At 36.6% G+C, this 27922-nt stretch overlaps 1 protein-coding gene across 4 annotated transcripts; it reads right to left on the bottom strand.

The window, feature by feature from the left end:
• Positions 1 to 15743: 15743 nt before the first annotated feature.
• Positions 15744 to 18528, bottom strand: LOC140872784 (uncharacterized). 4 transcript variants are annotated; one of them, XM_073275671.1, is made up of 3 exons: positions 18121 to 18528; positions 17612 to 17756; positions 15744 to 16095 (listed from the first exon to the last, which is right to left on the bottom strand). In XM_073275671.1, exons 1-3 carry the CDS (start codon positions 18472 to 18474, stop codon positions 15968 to 15970), a joined length of 627 nt encoding a protein of 208 aa, XP_073131772.1. In that variant the 5' UTR covers positions 18475 to 18528; the 3' UTR covers positions 15744 to 15967. The 4 variants fall into 4 exon arrangements, 3 of the variants coding, with proteins under 3 accessions (XP_073131772.1, XP_073131770.1, XP_073131771.1); XR_012147916.1 differs by having other exon boundaries at positions 15749 to 16095; positions 16512 to 18528; XM_073275669.1 differs by having other exon boundaries at positions 15749 to 17928.
• Positions 18529 to 27922: the final 9394 nt, after the last annotated feature.

Below are 27922 nucleotides of genomic sequence, written 5' to 3'. Positions count from 1 at the left end.
GTTCAGTTCATCTTCGGGTGTTAGTTTATTTTTAAGTCTTATTATGCTTTCCTTCAGGGAGCTCAGCTCAGCTCACCTTCGGGTGTTAGTTTATTTTTAAGCTTTTATTATGCCTCCCTTCAGGGAGCTCAGCTCAGCTCACCTTCGGGTGTTAGTTTATTTTTAAGCTTTTATTATGCCTCCCCTCAGGGAGCTCAGCTCAGCTCACCTTCGGGTGTTAGTTTATTTTTAAGTTTTATTATGTCTCCCTTCAGGGAGCTCAGCTCAGCTCACCTTCGGGTGTTAGTTTATTTTTAAGTTTTATTATGCTTTCCTTCAGGGAGCTCAGCTCAGCTCACCTTCGGGTGTTAGTTTATTTTTAAGCTTTTATTATGCCTCCCTGAGGGAGCTCAGCTCAGCACAACACCTTCGAGTGAGTTTATTTTTAAACAAGTATTTTGCTCCCTTTAGGGAGCTCAGATCAGCTCCATTCTTTTGGGTGTTAGTTTATTTTGAAGAGTTTATATTACCTCCTCTTAGGAAGCATAGCTCAGCTCATCGAGAATGTTAAAGAGGTCAGTTTTAATTATGAAGACTAAGGAAAATGCAAAGCAAATAAACTGGCCTAAGAAGGCAGGAAATTTAAATGTTTACATCCATGAAAACACCTAACTAACTTTCCTTATCTCCCTCGTCCTCATTCTCTTTGGTAGCCTCTGCTGAGGTAAGGGAGAGGGCAAACCCGTCTAAGTCTAGGAAGTCCACCGGGGTCCCTTCAGGAGGATAGCCGGCTGCCCTGAACTGCTGAGTGCAACCATCGAACCCTTTGGCTAGGTAACCATAGGCTTGGGCAGCCACCTCATCCATGTAGTCATCGGACTTCAAGAATGCCTCCTTGAAGCCTTCAGCTCCCTTGGACAGCTCTGCTCGGGACTCTTCTAGTTCTTGAAGGGCCTGAGCAAGTTGATCATGGGACCCTTTGAGTTCACTCCTAAGATTCTCCTTCTGCACCTCGGAGACTCGGAAGTCACTCTGATGCTTCAGCCGTTCAGCTTGGAAGCCCATCCTCATTTCCTCCATCTGGGCTTGGAGATTGGCCACCTCTTTTGCATGAGTAACTTTAGCTTCCTCAGCTAATTGGTTGATCTCAGCAAGTTGGGTTTCATAACCCCGGGTGTCCTTCGAAAGTTGCTTTCGAGCCATGGAAGATCGGAGGGACATCTCAGCATTAAGGACGGCAGCCTAAAAAAAAAGAGTAAGCAAACCGGAAACATACATGAAAAGTATAACATAATGGTGAAATTAAAATCACCTCAGCGGAAGCAGTGTTGGAACGTTGCATCAGCTCGGCCCATCCAAGGTTCTTCACGTAGTCAGCATCAGCCTGGGAGATCATGTCCCGGAGAACTGACCCGGCAGTTGGGGTAGGCCCGACCCCCACAATGCGCAATGCATCGTGATACATCTCAAAGAAATTGGCTCGGCATCGGACCACAGGAGTGGGGGGCCTATCTGCCCTGAACTGACGGAGGGGAGTTACCTCAGGAATAGAAGACTTTCCTGAGTCTAATTTCACTACCTCGGGGAAAGGGCTGTATGGGGCACGTCTCTTAGAACCCTTAGAAGCATCAGTGGAGGGTTCGGGAGTAGCAGCAGCACGGGGAGAGGGAGCTTTAGGCTTAGCTGAGCTCTTCTCAGCCTTGGCCCCTGCGTGAGCGGAGGCCTTTTGCTTCTCCACCATCCTCTTCATGGCAGCATCCATAACTCTTTTTCCTGAATAATCAAAGATGAGGTCAGAAAAAAAAAAAGTGGGGGGAAGAAGGGGGAGTTGGGAGGCCAGAGAAGGGTAGGGCTGTACCTAAGTTTCCTCGAACAGAAACGTCGGCTGAACTGAGCCCGTGGTGGCAGAGCAGATCCTCTGCCATCAGGGCAGCTACATTAAAGCACCTACCCCCTATAACTCTCTGAGCTCCTGTGAATAGTTCCCCCTGTCGAAAGCCCGGAGCAGGAACAGGCAGAAGAGGGAGGACTTCTCTCCAAGTGGAGCATATGTCCCAAGCATCAGTGGGGTGAACGAAAAAGAAGGAGTTCTTCCAGTTCTTGTTCGAACTAGGAGAACCCTTGAAGAATTTACAGTTAGGTCGGCAGGAAAAGTAGAATGGGCCTTCCTCAGAACGTTTGGGAAGCAAAAAGTTACAAATAGTAAAACAATTTACTTCAAAACCTAAGGTTCTAAAAAGAACTACAAAGCTGCACAGGGTTCGGAAGGAATTTGGAGTGAACTGTCCTAAGTGGAGTTCATAATATCGGCTGAGCTGTTGAAAGAGGAGGGGGAGAGGAAACCTAAGACCAGCCTCCAGCTGATCTAAATAGAAGGTGTAGTACCCCTTGGGAGGATGGTCAGCTCGGTCCTCAGGGTCAGGAATGATGAACTCGTAACCCTCTGGGGCGTGAGAGAGAGCTCTTATTTTGTCCTCATCCAAAGCATCTAGCTCGGATGAGTATTGCTCAAACCACGATACCGAGGGAACTTCTGGGTCGTGGCCCAGGTCATCTTCCTGAGGAGAGGGTGAAGCGGGAGCAGGGTCCTGGCCCGAGGGCTCTCCTGTGGAGGTAAGGGCGAGGGAATCAAATTGATCCACCTCGCGGAATACCTCATCCGAGCTCCCAGAGTGAGCTCGGGAGGAAGTGGCCATAAGGAAGGTTTACTTACTTAGGAGGCTCGAAAGTTGTAGGAAAAGAAGGAGAGCAAAGGAGCTCGGGAAAAAGGAATTTGAGAGAAAATTTGCGAAAGCAAAAATCAGAGAAGTAAAAATGAAATTTTAACGGTGAGGACTATTTATAGAAAGCTTGTATCAATCCAGGCCGTTGATTTTAGGACAGGTGGACGGTTCAGATCAAGTAGAATTCGAAAAGTTACCGTTGGGAGAGCGAAGCAAAGTACATCTTGGCAGAATGAAAGCAAGCCTCAACAAACACCTCAGGTCGGCATTTGCTTAGGGTCATCTCAGAGTAAAAATGAATTTCGAGTCTTTGACCTCAATTCGACTATTGTGGGAGGGACTTGTGATACCCGGAGGAGGAAACCACCTCAGCTCACCGATGACCCTAAGGTAAAAGGAACATCCATAATTAACTAGAACTGGACCAGGAGCTCAGCTCGGGAGCTCGGGAGCTCGGCCAAGCTCTTCCATCATCACTTACAGCTCGGGTCGGGGGCTCAGCTAGGGAGCTCAGCTCGGGAGCTTTACTCGGGAGCTCGGGAGCTCGGCAGTTTATCTCCGCCCCGATATCAGTAAGGAGTTAGCTGATTAGAGGGGTTGAACAACCTTAAATAGGCTAGCTAAGATGTTAGGATCAGTGGTCTAAGGTAAGTTCAGAGATTCAGCAATAGCTCATTTATCCCTACGTGTCTCTAGGGAAAGTAATATATAGGGTCTTACGGGTGGCAGTTCAGCTCAGATTATGTGTATTATTATTTCCTTTGTTAGACAAGATTTGAGCGAGATATCCGCCTAGATACTCGAGATCGTGATCCCGGGATTCTCGGATTCTTGATAAGGAAGGTAAGCGTCAAACACGGAGTTCTCTCCTATAAATATCAGGTTCACTTTAATTATTGGGATCCTAATTTTTTCACTCGTATACACACACCACTCTCTATATTTTCGCTATCCTATCATCTGACTTGAGCGTCGGAGGAGATACGCCGGAACACCTTTCGGCCTCCCTTTAACACTCTTGTTAGTGGTTTCAGGTCAGCAGCAGTTCATCCTTTATTTGGAGGAGTTTTTTCAGCTCATCCAAGGAGATCACTTTATTGAGGTATATCACTTTTCATTTTCTCTTTTGTTGCTGTCTTGATGATTCATCAAGAAAGAAATGTTTTTTTTAATCTTCAAAGATTGAACTTTTTCGAAGAGAAAAATTTCATGTTGGAGGAGTTTAATGAAGGGTAAAAGGTGTAAGCCATCAAGTTTTGAGGGTACATAATGCATTAATAGCTTAAGATTGTGAAGAAGGGGATTGGGAACATAACTTGTTTGTGAGATTTTGCCAGTGAATCCAAATGTTTTTCGGAGGACAGTTGAATCCTTAAGTTCTGATGGTACGGAACAAATTACCTTTTTTCCTGGATATTTGTCATAACATGTGCTAATAGATTGGGTAACCGTGAATAAATGAATTGAGACACGGCTTATTTTTTAGTTGAGCGGCAGGAGGTGTGATGCTTGTCCAGTGAGTCAAATCGAACATCTCTGCTATTTGAATCCCTGTGATTTATTAACCAATAACATGTCTATAGGAAATTGTTTCCCTAAAGGAACAACTGAGCGATGTTTGAATATTGAAAATTTGTGATCATTTGCATGTTAAACATGAAGAATGTGAAGCTAGTGCTTCAGAAATCCTTTTATCGAATTATCTATATGGTGCTAAACTGGCCTGTAGCTGTTTCCGTTATCTTCATATCAATTCCTTCAAGGCTTTATCCATTCATTCTCATCTTTAATAAGTTTATTTGTTACCGATAATTTTTGTCGAGTGCTTCTTGTTATTTATGAGCTCTGCTTTTACTTTCTCCAACAGGAACCAAAAAACATTCCGTCCGAAAAAAAGTGCACCGTCAGGCAGTAAGGTGGAATTTTTGTGATATATTCTGTTTCTCTGTTGGCCTGTTGTGAAGAACTTGAGTTTGACGATTGCTCATTTTTTTAAACCTCTAAGCAGTTTTGTTTTCTGCTGGCACAAACAAAATAAATCTGAACCTCCTATAAATTGAGAGCTTTGATGTGTTTTGCTGTTGATTTTAAATATTTTCAAATGTTACGCGGTTCATATTTATAACATTTTAAAATATTTAAAATCAACAGTCAAAACACATCAAAGCTCTCAATTTATAGGAGGTTCAGCCTTGGCCCCTGAACACAACTTCAACACTTCATTCAAACATAAAATTAGTTTACCCAAAATCCTAACTACATAAATCATCAAAACTCATTTTCTTGTAATTGAAAATGGATTAACTAACTTCAAAACACTAAAATATTAAATGATTTTGCTTCAAAACTTTTAAACCGTAACTACCATCAAAATTGCTCAACTTCTTCAAAATCTCAAAAATTCATTTTCTTTCAATTAAAAATCAATTTCTCACCTTTAAAACTTTCAATAACATCATAATCTTCAAAGATTCATTATTTTCTACACATATATCAAAACTTGTCAAGAACTACCACGCTTCACAATTTCAACAATTCATAACTTGATACTCGTAATTTCATGCTTTTTCAAAATCATAAACCATTTAAAACATGCACATCAACATACATTTTCATATTAAAATAATTATAATCTTGAATGGGTTTCAAAACCTTAAAATATTTGTTGAAAAAAAACTTGCCTTAACCAAAGATTGAGTTGATCCGAATTCTTGGTAACGAGCTAACCACGAGATGAACGAGATACGAAGCTTTGAATTTATAAATCTTGTATAACCGCAGGGGAAGAAACAAGGGAGAAAAGGAGAAGAATGATGAAGTAAAGAAAAGAAACGTGAAGAATGATGGGAGGGGAAAGAGTCAAGGGGACAAGGGGTATTAAGGATGGGGTAGGGAGTAGATAATTAGGGAATGCTAAATTTAATACAACGCGTGTGTTGACTACTTAAAACGTAGTCAGTTCAACACGCCTAAAATTGGATTATTGAGATATTCTCTACTCGGGGTTAAAAATAAAACTATGACAATATTATACTCAAAATACTCATAAGAATATTTCCTATGATATCGTTAATAGGTTAGACTCGTTTTCTCGGTCTAGAATCAATTCTAATAAAATCATTTAACACCACAAATAAACATATATTTTAATACATAAAATATTAACTTTTAAATCATTTACACAACACATAAATTATTTAATTGAGAATAAACTTTAAATCTTAAATAATAAAATACAATAACTTAAAATTCATTTAAAATTCTTTTAATAAATCAATAATAGGTTTTTTGGATTTTTTGGGTATTACAAAACTAGCCTCATAATCTGCAGTCCAGATAAAACGGCGATAATAACCAGATAAACCCATAAAGCTTCGGATCTCAGACATTGATGTCGTTCTAGGCCAGTTTATAACCGCTTCGATCTTGCTGGGATCGACAGAAATCCCATCTCCAGAAATGATGTGACCAAGGAAAACAACTCGGTCCAACCAGAACTCACACTTAGACAACTTGGCATACAACTGGTCAACCCGCAAAATCTGCAAGACGGTCCTCAAATGCTCTGTATGGTCAGTACGGTTCTTTGAATAGATAAGAATATCATCGATGAAGATAATAACAAACTCATATAAATAGCGCTGAAAGATACGGTTCATCAAACCCATAAAAACCGCTGGAGCATTAGTCAAACCGAACGACATGACTATAAACTCAAAATGACCATACCTCGTCCTGAATGCAGTCTTAGGAACATCTTCCTCTCGCACTCTCAGCTGATGATAACCTGACCTCAGATCAATCTTCGAATAGACAGAAGAACCCTGAAACTGATCAAAAAGGTCATCTATTCGGGGTAAAGGATACCTGTTTTTTACTGTAGCCTGATTCAGTTTACGGTAGTCGATAGAGAGTCGCATAAACCATCCTTCTTCCGCATAAAGAGGACAGGAGCACCCCAAGGCAACACACTAGGTTTGATGTATCCCTTGGAAATTAAATCCTCAAGCTTCTCCTTCAACTCTCTCAATTTTAACGGTGACATATGATAAAGAGCTTTGAAAATAGGTTGAGTACCTGAAACCAAATCGATGCTGAAATCGATCTCTCGAATAGGCGGCAATCCAGGAATCTCATCCGGAAACACATCCGCAAAATCTCTAACAACTGGAATATCCACCAATTCAGGGCTAGATTTCAGACATCTATTGCATAAACCAAAAATCCCTCTGCACCTCTCTGTAACAAACGAGCCATAGATAACACTGAAACCAAAGGAATTCTAGATCGATAACCCTTACCAAAGAATTTTCACTCGTCTGCCATTGCAGGTCTGAATCTGACCGCCTTTAAAAAACAATCGACTGTTGCCATGTACTTGGTTAAAGATTCTATACCAACAATACAGTCAAAATCTGACAGCCCAAGTACAATACAGTCGAACTCTAACAAATTTTCTTCAAAACAAAGTTCACAGTTCCTGACTAATCTGACAGAAACAATTCCTCCACTCAAATGTGAACTAACAGCTACTACAGTAGACAACAACTCAGTAGAAAAAGCATGCATCAACACAAATTTTTCAGAGATAAAGGAATGAGAAGCACCTGTATCTATCAATACATCAGCATAATAATCAAAAATCAAATAGTTACCTGATATAACATCGTCAGGTGCTGCCTGAGCTTGATCCTCGGTCAAGGCAAAGACTCGTGCTTGCTATCTTGGAGGTTGGTTTGCACTTTGGTTACCTCCTTGCCTATTCTGTTGTTAGGGTTGGAAGGAGTGAACCGCAGAAGATTGTCTCTCAGGTTGAGCTGTAGGACTAGATGAACTCCCACTCTGAGCTCGATATCTACTACGCTGAGGGCACACCTTAGAAAAGTGTCCCGGTTGCTGACAGGTATTGCAGTTCCCAAAGACTGCTACACACTGATCCGAGTAATGTCTACCTCCACACTTGCTACAATACAAAGTAGAAGATTCAAAACTCTGTCCTGAACCAAACTGCTTCGAGCCACCAGAAATCGAAGAACTACTCCCAGATTTCTTAAATTGTTTCCCTCTTGCTCTCAACTGATCCCTTATGTTACCACCACTGCTTCCACCTTCATATCTCTGTGAGTGGTTCTGAAACTGAGACGGTTGTGCCTGAAACTGTCTCTGCTGTTGCTGAGGTGCAAACTGATTCACTCTCTGTCTCAACAGTCCTGCCTCAGCACCCTTTGCGTGATTCATTGCATCCGCAAAATTATCAGGCCTAGCAGTGTTTACCAACGTGAAGATGTCGGAGTTTAGACCATTGATGAACTGGTCAGCTTTTGCTTCTTCATTGTCGGCGATATGCGGTGCAAAATGCAACAGACTATTGAATTTGGCAACATATTCTTCGATGTTAAAATTCCCTTGCCTCAAAGTGGCAAACTCGGCACCATTATCCTTACGATAATAAATGGGGAAAACCCGCTTATAAAATTCAGATTTGAAAAGTTTCCATGTGATGGTCGTACCTCGGTTTTCAATAGCTTTCTTAGTCGAGATCCACCAGTTCTTAGCAACACCATGCAACTGATGAACAACTAACCTAGTTCGGCGATCATCTGAATAATCGAGGGAGTCGAACAACTGATCAATGTTATCCAACCAGCTCTCACAGTCAACAGGGTTTTCAGTACCCTTCAAGGATGGTGGCTGAAACGACTGAAACCTCCTCAGCAAGGTTTCCATAGGGGTTGTTGCGGCATCCAATTGAACAGTGACATTGCTTCCCTGTTCATTCGGAGGGGTAACTGGCGGTGGGTTTCTGTTAATCACTCGACGAGGACCCATATGATAATCAAATGTTAGGACACAAGATATCTCAATCGCTACAAACGGTGCCTCTCACACTTTCTCAGAATAACCGGATACTAGTCGATAACAAAAACAAATATATCTCAAGTAGTTCATGATTTATAAATTAAATCACATAATCATGTAATTCAAATACCTTTTATAATAAATCATGCTCGCATGGTATTTAATAAAACAATTAAATAACTCAAACACATGCGAGAAGCCAAAACATGCAGACTCGAACTACCCCGCTCACTCTAGTTCAAACCAAGAACTTATCGCTCTGTTACCACTTAATGTGAGACCTCGGTTCTAAACATCTTATCTCGGATTAAACAATAAATAAGCATCCAAGTTCCAAGGCTAAAAGACAAAAGAATTTTTTTTTTTTAAAAGGGTTGCGCTCGATCGCATGTACTCGTGCGATCGAGCACAACATCCATGCCTCAAGTACTGCCGGATGATTTCAAGTGTTGCGCTCGATCCTACGAACTCGTGGGATCGAGCGCACCATTTTTTTGCAGTTCTACTGCCTCAACAATTTAAGGGCCGCGCTCAATCCTACAAACTTGTGCGATCGAGCGCGCCTTCTGCCCAAAAAAACATCAGAAACAGGGCAGACTTTCTTCAATTTAAATACAACATAAAACATACTCAAATCCAATACATGATGATTCTAAGTTGCACAAATCTCCAACGAATAGAACATGCATCGATTCTAGGTTATGCAATCCGAATACAGAACAAATTCGAATTACAATACATAACAAGTTCGAGTTCTAGCATGCTATAAAACATAAACTAGATTAGCATGCTGACTCGACTTCTAAACCGAGTCTCACTTCTACTCCTTGCCCTTAAAGCTAACCAAGAATCCTCTGACTTGATCCTGCCGCACCTGTTGCCAAGTACACATATAAAACAAAGAAACAGCCGGATAACCTGGTGAGAATGATATTCCCAGTAAAATCAACATATCATGCAATAACAAGAACATGTCGATAACATGATATAACAACACATATTCAATACCAAGACAATGAAATGCATGTTTTTAAAACGGGGATATCAACTCTGATAATCAAGGATTTACTGCTCTGATTTTGGGATCCCTAAGATGAGATCATGTAAACACTCACCGACTCTCCCGATCGAGGTGGTGTCACATATCTCACTCCTCTAGACTTTGAGCAACTATAATGAGTATGCTAGCACTAGGAGAAACGGCTACATCCTAGGCCACTCGATTATAACGCTCCCAAACGTCAAACAAAAGGATGTTATGCCCGCTGAAAAAATAATGCTGGCTCAATATGAATGCACATGGGAACATAAAACATTGAACCATATAACAACAATAAATCAACAACAAAATACAAGTTCCACATGCTAGAACAAGTATTGATGCTAGTATGTGATTTTAAGGGAAACTTAAGGACCAACTATCCCGAGTATGCTATCCCGTTAACGATGACTGCTTTTACTTTTCAATGCAATATCTCCAACTTTGGATAAGCTATTAAAAAGGTTATATCAGAAACTTTGCAACCTAACAACAACATCGGCTCAAGGTAATCTCTTTACCGATTCTTCGTCCAACTCTTCGACGATTCAATGTCGTTAACTCAGTGCTCGACAAACTCCGACGAATCTTTACGGAGGAAAATAAGATCAATAACGACGATCAAATTACAAGCCAAAGTTCAACAACACAAAACGATTCAAGCGGTTCAAAATCTCTAAAACTCAAACCGGCGACATAACGGCTATAACTGACCGAACCGGAAATACAAACATCAGTACATCATCGATATCAACTCATAACAATGTCAAAACAACAACAAATGCTCAAACCCAACAAATATCAAAACTAGATTTTTGAATAAACTTCCAAAAATTGTAGCAATTCCGAACGAAGCTCAAATTCAAAACCGACTGAGAATAAACGATAAGAACACTGTCAAGAACAATATACTCGAATCTCATTCGATTATAACAACATCCAAAAAATGAAATGTATCTGATCGGAGAAATACTTACGATATAACAGAGTTTTCGCTGCTGTGATCGCTAATATGTCATCAGAACTAAATTCCAACGGACGGATCGAGCTCGGACTGAAATCTGGAAGCTTGGAGTTCACGTTTTGGCTTAACAATGGAGGAGAACACGTTGGAGGAAGAGGAGGAATAGTTGAAGAATGACTTAGTCAAGTCAATAATATAGCAATCTCATTATTTGTGTTTTAGTCCCTAAAAAATTCAAAATTTGCAAAATAGACCCTGATCAAAATCAAGTCGGCTCTTGAACTCTGTAAACTCTGATTATCTAAATTAAGCTCAATTAAGATAAAATTGGGGCGTTACAAATATGAACTCTTAAAATTCCTCAAGTTCCTCGAAGGATTGATCTGCACTCATATTTCTTCGATCTGAAACTCTGTTTGGTAAAGAAAAAGTTAATCGGACATTTTATCTACAAGTGTCTTATTTACAGAGGGTATTTGTCGCTTTGTGTTCCCGAGACCTTATTAAAATATTATTAATTTTTACCGCGTATTACGAATTAATAATTATCATCCGCATTTGTTTTTGAATTTGAAACTCTACTTATGTCATTTAGCCACGTAATTGGGCATAATCTTTGAAATTCTCATACTCTTCTTCTTTGACACTTAACATTTTTTAGCCTTAAATACTTTTTCGAAATAACAAATTACTCATATTTATTTTCTGTCCAATTTACAGGAACAAAATACGTCAATCACCCAAAATGTTCTTCTTATTGATTTCCACACAGTTTTTGATCTTTCTATCAAGGGATGGTGGAAATGTTTAGAACTTTTGAAGCTTATAGGCTGCAAAAATTTCTCTAAGGAATGAAATTCGATACAAGAAAGCCTTCCCAAAATTCTTTTAGATTATATCAGCTACTCTGGGTGGAGAATCAGTGAGAATTTCATCTGCTCTGTTCGCCTCCTCTTTTGATCTTCCCAGACAGGGTGTGATACCCAGAGCCAAAAAAATCCTCGGGCGGTACATGGTCCGCAATATGGGTGGTTAATACCTGAAAGATGGAAACTCCGCCAAAGAATGGGCAACAGGTGACATGAATGAACCGATCCCACACTACAATGAGAGGTACAAAAGATTTGATATGTAAAACTCATATCAAGAAGGTGCATCTTCTTTTCGGGAGCTCGTTACATAAGAACTCAAAAGTTAAACATTCTTGACTTGGGGCAATTATAGGATGGGTGACCCCCTGGAAAGTTTCTCAGGGTGCGTGCGCGTGAGGACATAAGTACGTTGTAAAGACTCATCTTGATATAGTGGGTCATTACAAATGGTATCAGAGACTGACCTCTTCAAGTACGGTGTAGTTCGGGTACAAACCAGGTGGAAGCTGGTGGGCATGTGACACCCGAAGCCAAAAAAGTCCTCGGGCGGTACATGACCTGTAATATGGATGGTTAATACCTAAAAGATGGAAACCCCACTAAAGAATGGGCAAAGGATGACATGAATGAATCGATCCCACACCGGAATGAGAGGTACAAAAGATTTGATATGTACAACTCATATCAAGAAGGTACATCTTCTTTTCGGAAGCTCATCACTTAAGAACTCAAAAGTTAAGCGTGCTTGACTTGGGACAATTATAGGATGGGTGACCTCCTGGGAATTTTCTCAGGGTGCGTGCGAGTGAGGACATAAACACGCTAGAAAGGCTCATCTTGATATAGTGGGTCATTACACAGGGGATTATTGATTTCTGCTGAAACAAAGAAACAAATGAAGAGTATGTACTCTTTGACAGAAAATACAATCAAAATACCTTGCAAAAAAAGGAACTGAAGATGAAATTCAGAATATTTCACGATATTGTGGCCAAGTCTCTTCTGGCCAAATCAAGTTCTTTCGATGCAATCACATCTAAAAAATATGGTTTCAATTTCTGCTGGTATTATTGTGAATTGGTCTGCTGTTCTGTTCAATGTTTTATCTGCTATGATCACAGCACCAATAGTTCAATCTCAAGGCTTTGCCATTCAGATAAGAGAGATCTTGAATGATTTAAATGTTCATCTGGGGCCCTCTTCTAATCTTCATCCGCACAAGACATTAAATGAAAGGGCAATTGAGGTGTACAAGGGAAAGCAACCGATAGTATTCAAGCATGGTACACCCAATCCATATGAGATCGAAGACTTGAACTTACCGATGAATCCAAGTCTATGGCCATTGAAGATGCTAAAACCACCGAGTCTCCAACGCCATCTTCTCAAAAAAGAAAGAAATCAGTAAAAATAAAAATACATTTCACTCATCTGAATCAGAAAACTAAGAATCAGATCAAGTAACTCTGGCTGCAATTATTGAGCCTCATCCACAAAAGAAAAAGAGATCAATTAGACCTCCTCGAATCCCTCAAATGATTCAATCTATACCTATTGTAGCTATTCCTTCATCAATAGTGGAAAGTGTTGTTCCTTTAGTAACCCAGATGAACATCACTACTCTTCAGTCTGGATTCTTCAAAAATTCTGGTGATATATCTGATCCATCCTCCAATGCTCAAAGGGTAATTAATATCACTATTCATCATATCATCAAAAAAGGCAGAAGAAAAGATGAAAGTTTTTGACCGATGGGTATTTTACATAGCGAAAAATCACTTCAAAAAAATCAGAACATTAACCAATCTGGAGAATATTACAATTATTGAAGATATGATACTTGAGTGGGCTGAAACTCAAGTCATCTCACGTGCACTGGAGAGAAAAAAGTTTGTCGAGCTCAAATTAAATGAAAGTCTTCTATGAGCTCATCTGAGATTGCAGAGATCAAAGTTCAATCCAGCAAGTTTGGATGTTTTTTTATCAAACGTCCGCACTAAGCCAACTGGAAAATGATGCTCATCTGATAACAACTACTGCTCAGATGATGAGATAAGATTTTCCTCTTGAGGCTCCATCCAAAGAGCAACATACTTCATCTGATACTCTCTCTGATGCAGATGATCTCACTATTTCAGATGAACTCAATATGTCTAAAGATCCAAATTCACCATCTGTTTCACCAGTTAGATCATATTCTCCTCCAAAGGAAGCTATTATTATAGATATAGCTCCTAAAAAACCTTTGGATGTCAAAATCAGTAGCACACTGCTCTTTGCTAGCCCTTGATAATATGGTTAGAAACACTTAAATATAAACTGAATGACTCAGGAAACTCTGTCACACTTAGGGAGAATTTCGTGTCTATTTGAACTTATGTGTTTAAATCAAAGTTTTTGCAACTAACATTTTTTATAATTTTTATTTATAAATTACTTAAATAAAACAAAAAAATCATTTTGATATATTTTTTAGAGTTTCTAATTTTATAATTTATAAGAATCTTTTTCAACCAAGGCTTTTTTGTGGATTATATTTATAAATTATTTTAATAAAACATGATGGTAGATAATTGCGATAAGAATATAACAAAAAAAATGATACGATAAAATCAGATATGAGAAAAATTGTGTATTCCAATGTTTTAAATTATTTTCAAATTTTTTACATATGAGTAATTAACATGAATTTTGAAATTTAATGTTATTTTCATTATTTTCCGTTAAGTTAATTAATTTTCAATAGGTATTTTGTGATACAATCTCACGGATCTTTATCCTTAAGAAGAGTCAACCCTGTTCATATTTTCAAACAAAAATAATATTCTTGACATAAAAATAAATAATTATTTATGTGTGACCTAAATAAGAAATATATCTAATAAAACTGACTTGTGAGATTGTCTTTCATGAGTTGTTCTATTAATTTTCTTTCATATTCAAATTACTCCAACATATGTTCTTCATGTCCGATATCCACTACTAATCATTCGATAAACATATAATTAAATTAATTAAATTATTAACATATAAATAATTGAAAATAACAAAAAATTTGAAAATTAATTATATAACCCAATTGAATTACAATAAAAAATAGAAATATCCTTAAATTAAAACCAACGGTACCCTCTGCTCCTAGGTGCTGGTAATTGATTGAAACTTGATTCACTCTCTAGTTTGAACAACTTACAAGTTGCACCATTGAATATGGTCTCCATAATTGAATCAAGTACATGAGTGAAATTTTCAAGTATGAAATATATGAGTACACATGTTTATATGCAAGTACTTCTTTGGTTAATTAGGATTAAAAAAATTGGAACTCATGTTTAGACGATAAGAACCCCAATATGAGCTCGAAGTGCCAAAAATCCACTGAATGGCACAAATACTGACCATGATTTTGGACATACACCGTCCAAGATAAGTACCGCACACGATATTTTATGGATCTAGTGGATGTCACACGGTTACAAGAAACAAGAGCCAAGAGATTCTACTCGACTAACTATCTCAAGATATATCAGGTTCAACGTGATTAGCACATATTCATACATAAATTATATGATAATCATTCATCATATCACATATATCTTAATCAATACTTACATATCTCTAAAAAACTTGTTTAATGGTCCAGAGTTTATAAAGTCTCATACTAAAGATAAGTGAATATCATAATACTATATTTTTTTAAATCTAAAAGTCTCTATCAATCCAATAGATCCTCTCAATAACTATTAAGTATTCGGGACTATCTTTCATCTGTCGTTAATCCGTAAAAATCGAGAGCCTAACAACTGAGAACAATTTCATTACGACGTCAATAGCATATTGATCCTTGCTATCCCTCGATAATAGTGTGATTGAGTTGAAGAACAAGATATCACTAAAAAGTTACTATTCTTTCAATGAAATCTCACTCACTTAAACACAACAAGGAAGATAAATTTTGAGTTTAAATCAGTCTTACAATTTGTTGAATTTTCATTCCACTGTTTTAAAATTAGTTAAGCATCTGTACTATAATATTATATTATTATTGAGACATACATGCAGTAACTACTTGTGTATATTATATCATACAATTTTTTTTGTCAAAAATAATCTTATCTCATGACTATCATACTAATTTTTAGATAAAATAAACAATAATACATTAATAATAAAAACATAATATTAAATATAAATTACTAGAATCTTATTATATTTTATATAAAGGTTCGTTATGTTATGCAAAAATATAAAAATATATCTTAGATAAAAAAGTACTTATTTGTACGTATAATGTGCATATGTTTAATTATTGAAATTCTATGTTATGATTGCAGTTGTTTACTTTATATGGAGTACACAATAAAATATAAGTAGCAGAAGAATAAAAATAAGAACACGAGATTTTTAACGTAGTTCGGTCAAAAGACCTACGTCTACGAGGCCACGCCCATATTTCAAATGATTTCACAAACGTTTCAAGGTGTTACAACTAAATAAGGACTTAATCAAAAACCACAAGACTCCCTCTTGTTCATGACGCTTTTATGATGAACACGTTTGTTGAAGTCATTTGGCGAGCACCACTCGTCTTGATCTGCTTTGCTTGAAATCCCTTCAAAGTCGCAGATTGTCCTCTCCCGAGAACATCACCTTCCTCTCCTGAGGAATTTATCCAGTATCAATTGTAATCTTGTATCACCATAAAAAATCAAACTGTCAACACATAATATATTTTAGTTATATTCAGTGAGCTTGTCTTGCTTTCTATCAGAACACACAGTAGAACATGTATTCGAATTTTTGCACTTGCAAGTCCAACAAAAAATCGCGTTCCACTCCCTACTTATATGATACTCTCCTGCATATATCTTATCACACAAATAATATCATCTAAGCCCAATCAAGGCAAATTTGATTTTTAAAACAACTCAAAGGATAAGGCTAGCAAGATGAAATATTAACATCACTAAAACAGAAGGATAATATCACCACAATATTCAAAAGATAGAGTTCTAAAGCAATCCAAAATACTAACAAAACTAATTTAAAGATAGAAGTTCAACTACAAAAAATACCACCGGTCAACAATCTCCCCTTTGGATTGTTTTGGACACAAGCTTTCAAAAAAAATATTACTCCCCCATTGTGACGAAACATTCAAAGCAGCACATTCTATTTGCGTGTGATGACAGTTGCAAGAAATTCATAAATCTTCCCTTGTTGATGTACGATCTCAGCTTGTTGGCCCAAGATTTTTTCAAGTTTGACATCCAAGCAAGCAATTGAATCTCGAAGTAATTGAATCTGAGCACCATTATTTGTAGAATTATCAATTTGAGGAGAAGTTGTGTTATTAGAGTTTTGATCTTGAACAGATTGGTTCTCCCCCTGAATATCAACCAGATGTTTGCCTTCCAAAAACCGATCAGTGAGTATATGAAATTTTGAAACAAAAATGCAGAGTTCACGATCCAGTTGAATAGCATGTTGTGACTTCAGAATGTCACAAATCAAAGATGGAAACACTAAATGAGTACGAGAAGAACGGCCGTCGGCATGAGACACTGTCTGCTTAAAGATAGACTCGCCTAACCTGAGTTGCAATCCTTTACCAACCCGAAACAGAAACCGGCCAATTTCTTCATCAATGGTCGTGGCATGTGATGTGGGAAACCAGTTACACAATCCAATTCTACTCAAAATAGCATATTTGGAGGTAAGAGTAGAGCTACGAGGCCTAGACTCCCACTTTGTGGGAACACCAATAAGTTCAGTAGCAACCTCATCAAGATCAATGTATGTATCAGGAATATACTCACACAAGTCATCAGATTCAGCATGTGAACGACCAAAGTACTCATCAATAATAGCTGGACTAAAATCAAATACATGACCCCGAACATAAACCATATGATAAAAGGGTGAACCAGCAACCGAACTTTGTTGGGACAGATTTTCATAGAATTCATAGACAATGTCCATGACATAGGAGTTGGGTTTAGTGACTGTGAGCATCAAGTTTTCTTTCAATAACAAGTCAGTGATAATTCCTAGAACACCCCCTTTTTTAGACCAAATCCTTTCTGCAATAATTGGCTGTGTTGACATGCTACTCCAGTTGACTCTATTTGCTTTGCTAAAGAAAAAATGTGAGAAGGCCTGTGAAGAGTCATACCTAAGTGTTCTCGAGGAAGTATTGTCAGCCTTTTGTGAAGCCATTCTGGTTGTGCAAGACTGCTGAGCTTGTGTAGAAATACCAGAGCTCGTGGGATGCTGACGCTTGTCTCGAGTCCTGACATCTGAAGTAGCTTTCTTGGAGGCTACAAGAAACTTATTACTGTCACCAGGAGAGCATGCTTTTTTCCTTTTCTTGGAAATTTTGGACGACTTGGAAATTTTTTATTTGACACTAGCCCGCGTCCGTGAAGAAATTGAATCCACAGGAAACATGAATTTGCTTTGTTTTGATCTAGTACCCTTAGTCTCAACTGACTTCTCATTAAGAGAATTAGAAACAGAAATATCATCTACATCAGATTGTTTATCCTTACATAACTTGGATGCAGATGTTGTTTGTTCAGGAATTTTCAGATTCATAAGTTCGCAAAACTCAGCCTCAGAAGTAAAATCATCCATACCACTTGGAATTTCGAAATGAGGAGAAAAAGGAGGTGTGAAGACTACCTTGTGAGAAAATCCAGTGTCTTTGTTCGGGAATTTGACCGAGTCCATATCTTGATCGGGTTCTTTGAATTCTGAAGCCCTAGGAATTTGAGATGAATTCATATGATCGGTTGTCGGGCTCGAGGAATGCGGCGGCGTCCCTTGCGATTTATGCCCCGGAGTTGGCTTAGTCTGATAAACCACCATATCAAGATAGGGAGAAATAACTGAAATCGGTGTTGGAGACAACACTGGCTCTCCGTTCTTGACCAGTCGACGATGACGATGAGAGGTAGGAGTCCACGGTGCCCCTCTTGAGTCGGATTCATTGCCCTGTAAGACTTTGAGCGAGCTTTGACCTCTTGTGTGTACCATGATTTGAGCAAGTGAAACTGAGAAATTACGATTCTACCAAGATCAAGCGTGAGAGAGGAAGAGATGCGCAAAATTAAATAATGTGAGCCAAGAAGCAGATAGGTTTAAAGGTGGTAGAGGAGAGAAAGAACGACCCAAACAAAAAATCCTCTAATGATCCAGTATAATAGACAAAGCACACTTAAAGGCCCAACAAGAATAATAATAAACACTTTGGGCTCACAAATTCGAGAGTGAGAAATACAGAGAAAAAGCAAAGTTGTGTGAGAAAATAATATAGAAGAATATATCTCAACAAGTTTATATTTCACGAAGACCTAACTTTGTCAATTTTTATGAGAGTGAAATGTCAAAGAGAACCACTATTCTTGTCCCAAAAAAAATAAACAGAGAATTCAGTTCAAACTCATAGCCAAATTACAGTGCATTGGTAGCTCCCACTCTAAAACAACATTCACCTGGGTTGTTTAGGTATATTTTTCCCAATTATGCACTTCAAATTTTTCATTTTTTTTCACTACTTGTTGGTAGCTCACACTCTAAGAAAACCTCCCATTGGGTTTTTTAGGTAGCTTTTTCCGACCACCACTTAAGAAGTAGATTTGAGATCACATCAATTTTTATTTTATTAATTTTTTTTTTCAAAAAATTGGCCAAGACAGTTTCTAGTAGGGGTGTTCAAACTTCGAATAAAATCGAAAAAACCAAAAATCCAAACCGAAAAAATCGAACTCCGAACTGAACCGAAAACCGAAATTTAAAATTCGGATATAAATGTTAAAATCGAAATTTATTTGGTTCGGTTTTGGATTATATATCTCAAAACCGAACCGACCGAAAAAATTGAAATTTTATTAAATTAATAATTTTATATATATAATTGTTTACATTATATATTTTATGAGATGATATCTAGTGAATAAATAATTATTTTAATAATTTTTAGTTAATTGTTGTTTATTTAAGTCATTTAAAGTTTGAATTTAAATATTTTACAAAAAAAAAATCATTTAAAAGATAACATATTATGTTTTAAAATATATTTAAAATATTAATTAAAATAATTATATCAAAACCGAAATAACCGACCGAAATAACCGACCGAAATAACCGAATTGAGTAAAAAACCGAACCGAACCGAAGAAAAACGGTTCGGATATCAGATTATATATTTCTAAAACCGAAAACTGAAAAAACCGAAATAAAAAACCGAAAACCGAACCGAACCGACCAATGAACACCCCTAGTTTCTAGAGTCACTAGAGATTCTCTTTAATTTAATGTCGAGACTAGTAGTCAGGTTCCCTATAACAAACCACACACAAAAAAAAATTAGTTAGAAAAAAACGTGATTTTCTACACTTGAGAGTACAAGAAAAATATCATATATCACACACACCCAAAGCTTTTCTAAGTGTTTCAAACTTCACAGAATCTAGAGCCTTAGTGAATATATCTGCAATTTGTTTCTGTTGGAACATGTTCCAAAACAACCTTTTTACATTCAACCAAATCACATATGAAGTGATGACAAATGTCGATGTGCTTTGTCCTAGAGTGCTGAACTGGATTTTTAGAGATATCTATGGCACTCATATTGTCACAATAAACTACTAAAGCATCTTGAACAATACCGTAGTCCTCTAGCATTTGTTTCATCCAAAGTAATTGTGTGCAACAACTTCGAGCAACAATGTATTCAGCCTCAGCAGTTGACAAATAGATGGAAATTTGTTTCTTACTATGCCACGATACCAGGTTACATCCCACATAAAAGCATCCTTCAGTTGTACTTTTTCTATCATCCGAGTTGCCAGCCCAATCTGCATCACTAAATCCTGCCAGACAAGTGTTAGTATCCTTAGAGAACCAAATTCCATAGTTAGATGTACCATTAATATAGCGAATAATCCTCTTGACAGCCTTCAGATGAGTTTCCTTTGGATTGGCTTGATATCTTGCGCAGACTCCTACAGAAAAACATATGTCAGGTCGACTTGCTGTGAGATATAACAGGCTACCAATCATGCTTCTAAATAATTTTGTATCTACTGAGACTCCAAGCTCATCCTTGGTCAATTTTTCAGTTGACCCCATTGAAGTTTTCATGTGTTTTGCATTATCGAGTCCAAATTTCTTCACTAGATTCCTTGCATATTTTGTCTCAGAAATGAAGATCCCATCCTCGCATTGTTTCATGTAACCCTAAAAAGTAGGTTAATTCTCCGACCATGCTCATTTCAAATTCAGCTTTCATTTGATTCATAAATTCATCTACTTCAATTTGCAAAGTAGATCCAAAAACAATGTCATCGACATATATTTGAGCAATAATAATATCAGAATTAATGTGTTTGATAAACAGAGTTTTGTATACTCCCCCTCTCTTGTAGCCCCTGCTAGTAAGAAACTGAGTCAATCTCTCGTACCAAGCTCTTGGAGCTTGCTTCAACCCATACAGAGCTCTCTTGAGTTTGAACACATGATCAGGATGATACGGGTCCTCAAATCCTTTTGGATTCTCAACATAGACTTCTTAATTCAAAAAACATTTAAAAATGCACTTTTGACGTCCATTTGATATAGTTTAAAATTCAAAGAGCAAGCAATATCAAGAAGTAATCTGATAGATTCAAGTCTAGCAACAGGAGCGAAAGTTTCTTCAAAGTCAACTCCCTCAATTTGAGAGTAACCTTGAGCAACGAGTCTAGGCTTGTTTCTAATAAATGTGCCAAATTCATCAGATTTATTCTTATATATCCATTTGGTTCCAACAACATTGAAATCTTCCGGTCTGGGAACCAAGATCCAAACGTCATTTCTAACGAATTGTTCTAATTCTTCATGCATTGCATTTATCCAAGCATCATCTAGTAAAGCTTCCTTAACATTTTTAGGTTCAAATTGAGATATAAAGCAGACATACCTGACCATGTTATCATACCTTCTTCTTGGCACATCTCGAGTTCGTATACCTTCGTTGGGATCACCGATTATTGCTGAGGAAGGATGGTTCTTTTTTATTCTAGATGAAGACTCCTTTTCAGAAATGAATGGTTGATCCTGAGATTGCTCATTAGGTTCGTTTGTATTCTGCAAGCTTTCTGTCTCATGTGATGTCCCGACAGCTTCTGAAACATCTTCTTGATCAGAAGATTTTTTGTTGATTTATAGTGATTCTACCATGAAAGCTCCTACTTCATCTTCGGTGGAGTATTTACTCAAGTCATTCCCGTCATCAAACACAATGTTAGCTGATTCCATTATGGTTTGAGACCTCAGATTGTAAATACGATAGACACGACTATTAGTGGAATAGCCGATAAACACACCTTGGTCACTTTTAGCTTGGAACTTACCCCGATGTTCTCGATCATTTAGAATGTAGCATACACAGCCAAACACATGAAAGTAGTTAAGGTTTGGCTTCTTACCTTTCCAAATTTCATACGGAGTTTTTGTGATACATGGACTCAAGTAGACTCTATTTGTATAGCATGATGTGTTGACAGCTTCTGCCCACAGTTTCATTGGAAGTTTCTTTGAATTTAGCATGACTCGAGCCATTTCTTGAAGTGTCATATTCTTCCGTTCAACAATCCCATTTTGATGTGGAGTCTTTGGGGCTGAAAATTCATGACTAATTCCCTGCTCATTGCAAAAGTTAGCAAACATAATATTTTCAAATTCCCTCCCATGCTCACTTTTAATCATACCAATGATGCACTGTTTTTCATTCATGATCTTGACACACAACTGTTTGAAATAATCAAAAGTATCATATTTTTCTTTTATAAAGTTCACGCAAGTAAATCTAGAATAATCATCAACACACACAAAAACATATATTTTCCCACCAACACTTTCTACTTGCATAGGTCCCATAAGATCCATGTGAACAAGTTCAAGTAATCTGGTTGTTGTGAACTTGTGTATTGCACTGTGTGGAGCTCTCGTTTGTTTCCCGAGTTGACAAGGTCCACAAATTCCAGGGATTTTCTTTCCTAGATTTGGTATTCCTCGAACTGCTCCTGCATTCACAATTTTGATCAGATTGTCATAATTCAAGTGGCCCAATTTTTTATGCCAAATATCAATATCATCATTACTAGTCTTATGACACAAAACTGGGGCAGATTTAGAAAGTAAGACGGATAATATATAGCAGTTGTCCCCAGATCTAGATCCCTGCAAAACACAGACATTATTTGAATCAAGTACTTCACAACCAATTTTATTGAATTTCACATGTAAGTCTTGGTCACAAAGTTGACTGATGCTTAGGAGATTTGCTTTGAGCCCTTCAACATGCAGCACATTCTTGAACTTAGGACATCCTAGAACATTAAGTGTTCCTTTTCCTAATACTTTTCCTTTCATGCCATCACCAAAAGTTACTTTCACTTCTTTGCATTCCTTGTAGTTTGTAAGAAGTGAGATATCGCCTGTCATGTGCCTAGATGAGCCACTATCAAAATACCAGGAGTTGTTAGAATCATTTTGCATAGAAGTATATGCTACATAACAGTTAAAATCGGATTTTCTAACCCAAATATTCTTACCCGAGTTCTGAGGGATATTGGTTCTGAAATGCTGTCTATATGTTTGATATATAGAGGGCAAGGTTTTTCTTGTTCTAAAATCTCTGATGTAATCATAGCATTTTGGTCTTATGTGACCAGATTTTCCACAGTAGTGACATATGGGAATAAAGGGCTTATCTTTTATATCCATGACGATGATTCATTCTTGTCTTTTTCACAAATTTAGTTCCTGAAGATAAACTGTTTTCTTGATATCCTAGCCCAGTTTTATCTCCACCGTTTCTCTGCAAAGATAAGACATGATCAAGATTAGCGGTTCCTACATTAAACATTTTAATGAGCTCTTCAAAAAATTAAGTTCATGTAGAGCATCTGTTAATTTTATTTTACTCCCTGCAACATCCTGTTCATGTTCCTGAGCCACTCTCTTCCATTCTTCTTTCTCACGATCAAGCAACTCCGTTTTCTCTACCAATTATGTGTTCTTTGTACATACAATCTTCCACATACGATACATTTTTGAATATGCCTTCAACACTTCAGTTTCTTCTATTTCATTTCCACTGCTTTCATCATTTTTTGAGTCAGTTTCAGATTCAGAATCAAATATTTCGACCTTTGTTTTACTGCTTGTTGCGACATTAGGTAAGACGGGTTCTGAACAGTGAGTTTTCAGCAACTCTTTCCCTGATAGATTCAGGCCCGGACCTTTAGTGTTAATTTTGAGGCATGTGCCTCAGGCCTCAAAACTTTGGGGGCACCAAATTTTAAAAAAATTACTAGTATATTATATAATTAATTCATGATCTCATCCCATTATTAAAAAATAATTAATGGATTGTAGCTTGTGATAAAGACTTGAAATCTCACTTCACTTGATCTCTATTTATCGATTCGTTTCAGGATGTTTTTCAACACTTGATTGCATAATTTGTGTGATCCATCGAAAGTTATATTTATCGAAAGAGGGTTTTTCAAGTTGAAGTTGTGTGAAAATCATCTCCGATCAACTATGTTATACGAAAGATAAATGATTTGACTATGCATCAATCAAGAAAAAAAATGTTTGATAACACTTATTATGTAGAATTAATCAATATTTTCGCTCCCAAAACTAAGAGACGATCAAATTTCAAGTGAATATATACTAGTTCAAAACATGAATTTCACATTTTGTTTGGATGATCTTGGCTTTATTAGTATTTGTTTATGACATATTTTTATCTATTTTTAATTTTATTTGTAGAAGTAATGTTATTTATACTATCATATTCATCGATAAAAAAATATACATGAATGTTAAGTTTTAAGGGCATCAATGTTTTTTTATCGCCTCGGGCATAAAAAAACTCAGGTCCGGCACTGGATAGATTGGTATGAGCAGTTAGTGCAACATGGTTGCTCACGTGTCTGTCAGTCTCATCTTGGCTTTCTTCTGACTCATCATCATTCCAAGTAGAGTTCATGGCTTTATTCTTCTCTTTGATGGTATTTGCACATTCTACTTGAATGTGTCCAAAACCTCCACATGCCCTGCATTGTATTCCTTTGAATTTGTTCTTCTCTTCAGTGCTACCAGCATCCTCCTTGTTTTTCCTGAAATTTCGAGAATTGTAATATTTGTTAGCTTTAGATGGATTCCAAGTTTTTCCTTGATTTTTCATTCTTTTCAACACTTTAGTAAAATTTTTGGTAAGTAAAGCAAGTGACTCAACCAAATCATTTTCATTTTCAGATACATCACTTCCCTCAATATTTTGAGTTTCGGCTTTTCGTTCTTCATCTGCAGTCCATTTGTTTTCTTTCTTCAGTATGGTCTCTTTTTCTTCACCTACTTTTTCCATTGGAGGAGTCCATCATGTCACAATAGATCTCCAGGCTTTTTCATCAACAGATTTAATGAAAGCTTTCATTATTTCTTTCCAAAATGGGTAATTAGTCCCATCCAAGAGAGGAGGTTTCCAGAATCCATCTCTGCCCAAAAACAAAAACACAGAATAATTATTCAGATCTCACTTAGTACTAGGTAAAGTGAACTGCTTTGATACCAATTCAAATTATATGTTATGATTGCAGTTGTTTACTTTATATGGAGTACACAATAAAATATAAGTACCAAAAGAATAAAAATAAGAACACGAGATTTTTAACGTAGTTCGGTCAAAAGACCTACGTCTACGAGGCCACGCCCATATTTCAAATGATTTCACAAACGTTTCAATGTGTTACAACTAAATAAGGAATTAATCAAAAACCACAAGACTCCCTCTTGTTCATGAGGCCTTTATGAAGAACACGTTTGTTGAAGTCATTTGGCGAGCACCACTCGTCTTGATCTGTTTTGCTTGAAATCCCTTCAAATTTGCAGATTGTCCTCTCCCGAGAACATCACCTTCCTCTCCCGAGGAATGTATCCGGTATCAATTGTAATCTTGTATCACTATAAAAAATCAAACTGTCAATACAGAATATATTTTAGTTATATTCAGTGAGCTTGTCTTGATTTCTATCAGAACACACAGTAGAACATGTATTCGAATTTTTGCACTTGCAAGTCCCACAAAAAATCACGTTCCACTCCCTACTTATATGATAATCTCCGGCAGATATCTTATCACACAAATAATATCATCTAAGCCCAATCAAGGCAAATTTGATTTTTAAAACAACTCAAAGGATAAGGCTAGCAAGATGAAATATTAACAGCACTAAAACAGAAGGATAATATCACCACAATATTCAAAAGATAGAGTTCCAAAGCAATCCAAAATACTAACAAAACTAATTTAAAGATAGAAGTTCAACTACACAAAATACCACCGGTCAACAATTATTATTATTATTTGTAAAAGATGGTAACTCAGGGACTTATATAAGTGATTTCCTTGGTTTAATATCGACTCAAATTAGTAATTTTCTAACAAAACACGTCCAATCCCCCAATGAACATTTTACGCATCATTTTGGTTTCGTAAGTAATCTTTTATCTCGAAAGTTAATGGATAATTTACTTATTTTTAATTCATCGTTGTTTGATGAAAAAAATGCTAGCACCTTCATTAAATTATCTTTCTTCATGATTAAACCATGAAAAAATAATAAAAAAGCTTTATTTATTAATTTATTTCCGACTTGAATATTAGTTGTTCCAACGGTTTCCGTCCCAATCAAACTATCAGCTAGGCATGCTTAAGGGTCCCGGCAGTCCGGTTTCGATCCGGTTCCGACCGATTCCGGTCCTTCCGGTCAAGGAACCGGTCGGAACCGGTGATGAACCGGTCCGGTTCCAGTTCCAAGCAAAAAGCTTGGAACCAATTCGAACCGGAACCCCTTTCTATGGGTTTCGGGCCGGTTCCGATGCGGTTCCCGACCGGTTCCGGCCGGTTCCGGCAGGTTTGAATTTTTTTTATAAAAAAAATATCCCAAAGTTTAAATTTTTATTTAAGAATATTTGTTTAATTTTTGAAAAAAACATTGAATTAAAAATTTTATTTAATAAAAAAAATTTCAAATGTTATATACGCATTTTGAATTTTAAAACACAAATTTATTCATTTTCAATAAATATATAATTTGAGATATAATTATAAGGAAATTATAATATAAATAAGTATATATTTGAGATATAATTATGGATAAAGTAAAGTAGAGAATTGAGATCAAATTGTTGTGTCAAAATGATAAAAACCATCTACTATTTATAGTTAATTTTAGGGTGTAAATAATATATTTTTTTAATTGGCGGGGGCCAAAGTGCAATTACACCATCAGTAGCCGTTGGCAATTTCTTTTTTTTTTTGTACCGGTTGGAAAATTCCCTTTTTTCTTTTTTTTTAAATTTTGACTGGTTCCGGATCCGGTTCCGGGTCGGATCCGGTTTTACACGGATCCGGTTCAGGAACCGGAACCAGAACCGGACTAACCGGTTCATATTAGTATGAACCGGTTCAATCCATTAAGTAATGGATTGGTCCCGGTTCCGGGTCCGGTTCTTTCTTACCGGATCCGGTTCCGGGTTTATTGGGTCTGGTCCGGTTCGGTTCCGGGCCGAACCGGATCATTAAGCATGCCTACTATCAGCAATAAGAGAATGTATCCTTGCCACAGTACATCACAGCAACATTTTCCTTTTTTAAAAAATATATTTTAATTCTTTTTCTTATATTAGTTATATATATTAGTTTCTTTTTATCATGCCAAATTTTATTGTGTAATTTTCTTGTTATAATTTATACTTGTATATTGATAGGTTTTGTACTAGTACACAATTTTCTTCTTTAAAAAAATATATATTATTTAAATTTTAGTTTTTTGGGCTTTTAGTTTTCATCTTTCTTTTGTTCCCTCTAAAAATTTTCATTTAAAAAATTTTTAGCCTATTTTTTTATATATGTTTTATTTGTTTTATTTAATTTTTTGGACTTTTTTTTTGGCATTTTGTTTCTCTTTCTTTTGGAAGGAAGACATGGTTTGTGTTTCATTTTTACACATTTTTCGATTGTTTGATTATTCCTTTTTTTGTTCTATTCCTTTTTAAAAAATTTACAACATGGAATGAAAATATTTAAATATAAAACGTTCGATTTTTTTTAACATTTGCATTTCAGTTTTTTTCTAATTATTTTGTTACCAAACATATAGTTATTTATTTTTAGAATAAAACATATAATTATTTATTTTTGTTTCTATATTGATATATTTAATCAATTGGTATATTATTTATATTATATAATGTAAAAAGATAAATTATAACAAAAAAAATTGACAATATAAAAAATTAAACTGTATTAAAAAAAGGTAAAAAAGAAAACAAAACAAAAGACAAATAAGGAAAAATCAAAATATTTTATAAAAAAAATTAAAAATGAAAAAAAAGAAAAGAAAAATGTTGCTGTGGTGTCGTT

Source organism: Henckelia pumila, unplaced genomic scaffold (genome assembly GCF_033568475.1).
Source record: "Henckelia pumila isolate YLH828 unplaced genomic scaffold, ASM3356847v2 CTG_477:::fragment_1, whole genome shotgun sequence".
Taxonomy (NCBI): Eukaryota; Viridiplantae; Streptophyta; class Magnoliopsida; order Lamiales; family Gesneriaceae; genus Henckelia; species Henckelia pumila.
The sequence above is the reverse complement of the archived record's forward strand: the minus strand, read 5'-3'. Positions and strand labels throughout refer to the sequence as shown.

Excerpts from the sequence above, each read along its gene's own strand:
- LOC140872784 (XM_073275669.1), bottom strand. The coding sequence starts at position 17,655 with ATGGCTTCACAAAAGGCTGACAATACTTCCTCGAGAACACTTAGGTAT.